This window comes from Nansenia antarctica (assembly GCF_963989245.1).
Source record: "Nansenia antarctica genome assembly, chromosome: 5".
In the NCBI taxonomy this organism is placed as follows: domain Eukaryota; kingdom Metazoa; phylum Chordata; class Actinopteri; order Argentiniformes; family Microstomatidae; genus Nansenia; species Nansenia antarctica.
In genome coordinates this window covers 73,030,956-73,033,455 of record NC_137690.1, presented here as the reverse complement: position 1 = coordinate 73,033,455, position 2,500 = coordinate 73,030,956, and the positions used below count along the sequence as shown (strand labels likewise).

The 2,500-nt window shown below is 60.2% G+C and overlaps 1 protein-coding gene across 1 annotated transcript in view; it reads left to right on the top strand.

Annotated features, from left to right (window-relative positions):
• Window positions 1-1,563: 1,563 nt before the first annotated feature.
• LOC308158359 (uncharacterized protein) overlaps window positions 1,564-2,500 on the top strand; it is a gene marked incomplete at both ends in the record, with an annotated part of 86,148 nt that continues 85,211 nt past the window's right edge. Inside the window, 2 exon segments of the mRNA XM_080531948.1 lie at window positions 1,564-1,604; window positions 1,655-1,763. Coding sequence (XP_080388074.1) covers window positions 1,564-1,604; window positions 1,655-1,763 — 150 coding nt within the window.

Genomic DNA, 2,500 nt, shown 5'->3' with positions numbered 1-2,500 from the left:
GGAGGCTGGGGGAGGTAGAACACCAGGGGAGGCTGGGGGAGGTAGAACACCAGGGGAGGCTGGGGGAGGTAGAACACCAGGGGAGGCTGGGGGAGGTAGAACACCAGGGGAGGCTGGGGGAGGTAGAACACCAGGGGAGGCTGGGGGAGGTAGAACACCAGGGGAGGCTGGGGGAGGTAGAACACCAGGGGAGGCTGGGGGAGGTAGAACACCAGGGGAGGCTGGGGGAGGTAGAACACCAGGGGAGGCTGGGGGAGGTAGAACACCAGGGGAGGCTGGGGGAGGTGGAACACCAGGGGGAGGCTGGGGGAGGTGGAACACCAGGGGGAGGCTGGGGGAGGTAGAACACCAGGGGAGGCTGGTGGAGGTAGAACACCAGGGGAGGCTGGGGGAGGTAGAACACCAGGGGAGGCTGGGGGAGGTAGAACACCAGGGGAGGCTGGGGGAGGTAGAACACCAGGGGAGGCTGGGGGAGGTAGAACACCAGGGGAGGCTGGGGGAGGTAGAACCCCCGGGGAGGCTGGGGGAGGTAGAACACCAGGGGAGGCTGGGGGAGGTAGAACACCAGGGGAGGCTGGGGGAGGTAGAACACCAGGGGAGGCTGGGGGAGGTAGAACACCAGGGGAGGCTGGGGGAGGTAGAACCCCCGGGGAGGCTGGGGGAGGTAGAACACCAGGGGAGGCTGGGGGAGGTAGAACACCAGGGGAGGCTGGGGGAGGTAGAACACCAGGGGAGGCTGGGGGAGGTAGAACACCAGGGGAGGCTGGGGGGAGGTAGAACACCAGGGGAGGCTGGGGGAGGTAGAACACCTGGGGAGGCTGGGGGAGGTAGAACACCAGGGGAGGCTGGGGGAGGTAGAACACCAGGGGAGGCTGGGGGAGGTAGAACACCAGGGGAGGCTGGGGGAGGTAGAACACCAGGGGAGGCTGGGGGAGGTAGAACACCAGGGGAGGCTGGGGGAGGTAGAACACCAGGGGAGGCTGGGGGAGGTAGAACACCAGGGGAGGCTGGGGGAGGTAGAACACCAGGGCAGGCTTGTGGAGGTAGAACACCAGGGGAGGCTGGGGGAGGTAGAACACCAGGGGAGGCTGGGGGAGGTAGAACACCAGGGGAGGCTGGGGGAGGTAGAACACCAGGGGAGGCTGGGGGAGGTAGAACACCAGGGGAGGCTGGGGGAGGTAGAACACCAGGGGAGGCTGGTGGAGGTAGAACACCAGGGGAGGCTGGGGGAGGTAGAACACCAGGGGAGGCTGGGGGAGGTAGAACACCAGGGGGAGGCTGGGGGAGATAGAACACCAGGGGAGGCTGGGGGAGGTAGAACACCAGGGGAGGCTGGGGGAGGTGTTGTACCTCCACTAGCCTCCCCCAGCCTCCCCTGGCCTCCACCTGCCTCCCCCAGCCTCCCTTGGCCTCCCCCAGCCTCCCCTGGCCTCCCCCAGCCTCCCCTGGCCTCCACCTGCCTCCCCCAGCCTCCCTTGGCCTCCCCCAGCCTCCCCTGGCCTCCCCCAGCCCCCCCCCCCCCCCCCACCCCCATCCTCCCTCCTGTCGTCCCCAGCTGTAGACATGGAGGATGTCACCAACCACCCAGAGATGGATGTGATGGGGTTAGTTTCCTGAGGCGTTCATATAAAGATGGATGTCCTCTGTGAGCCAGGGGCGACCGCCAGGTGTGCAAGGGCACAGGTGTGTCGCCACGCCAACAATCTCACCTCCCGACAGCGGGGATGACGGGCCGCCGCTCACACAGGAAGCAGCAGGAGGGGGTGCGTAGCGTAGCCTACATACCATCCCGCATCCCACCTGGCAACATTTTAGACCCGATATTTCCTTGTTTTTTTCATTCACCACCACAGAAGCAGCAAGTCGATGGATGCAATCCCGACGCGCGGGGAGGAGATGTGGAAGCGAGCGTAGAGACCCTCATTGGGGTTAAATTGAAACAGCGTTTTTTCTGCCCGAGCCCCGTAATCACTGCAGTTAATTCTTGGCCAAATACACGTCTGACATTTTACCTCAGAGAAGATCGGATTAGATTTTGCTACGGCTACATTCTCCGTGAATGAGAGCATTGTGAGGTGGTTGTGAGTGTCGGTCGGTGGGGGATATGATAATAATAATAATAATAATAATAATAATAATAATAATAATAATAATAATAATAATAATAATAATAATATAATGACAGACAGACAGACAAAGAGAGAGAGAGACATAGAGACAGACAGACAGACAGAAAGACAGACGCACAGACACACAGACAGACAGACAGCCACATAGCCACGCCACACAGACACACAGACACATAGACACACAGACACATAGACAGACAGACAGACAGACAGCCATACAGACAGACAGATAGATAGACAGACAGACAGACAGACAGACAGACAGACAGACAGATAGATAGATAGACAGACAGACAGACAGACAGACAGACAGACAGACAGATAGACAGAGAGACAGATAGACAGACATACAGACAGACAGACAGACAGAC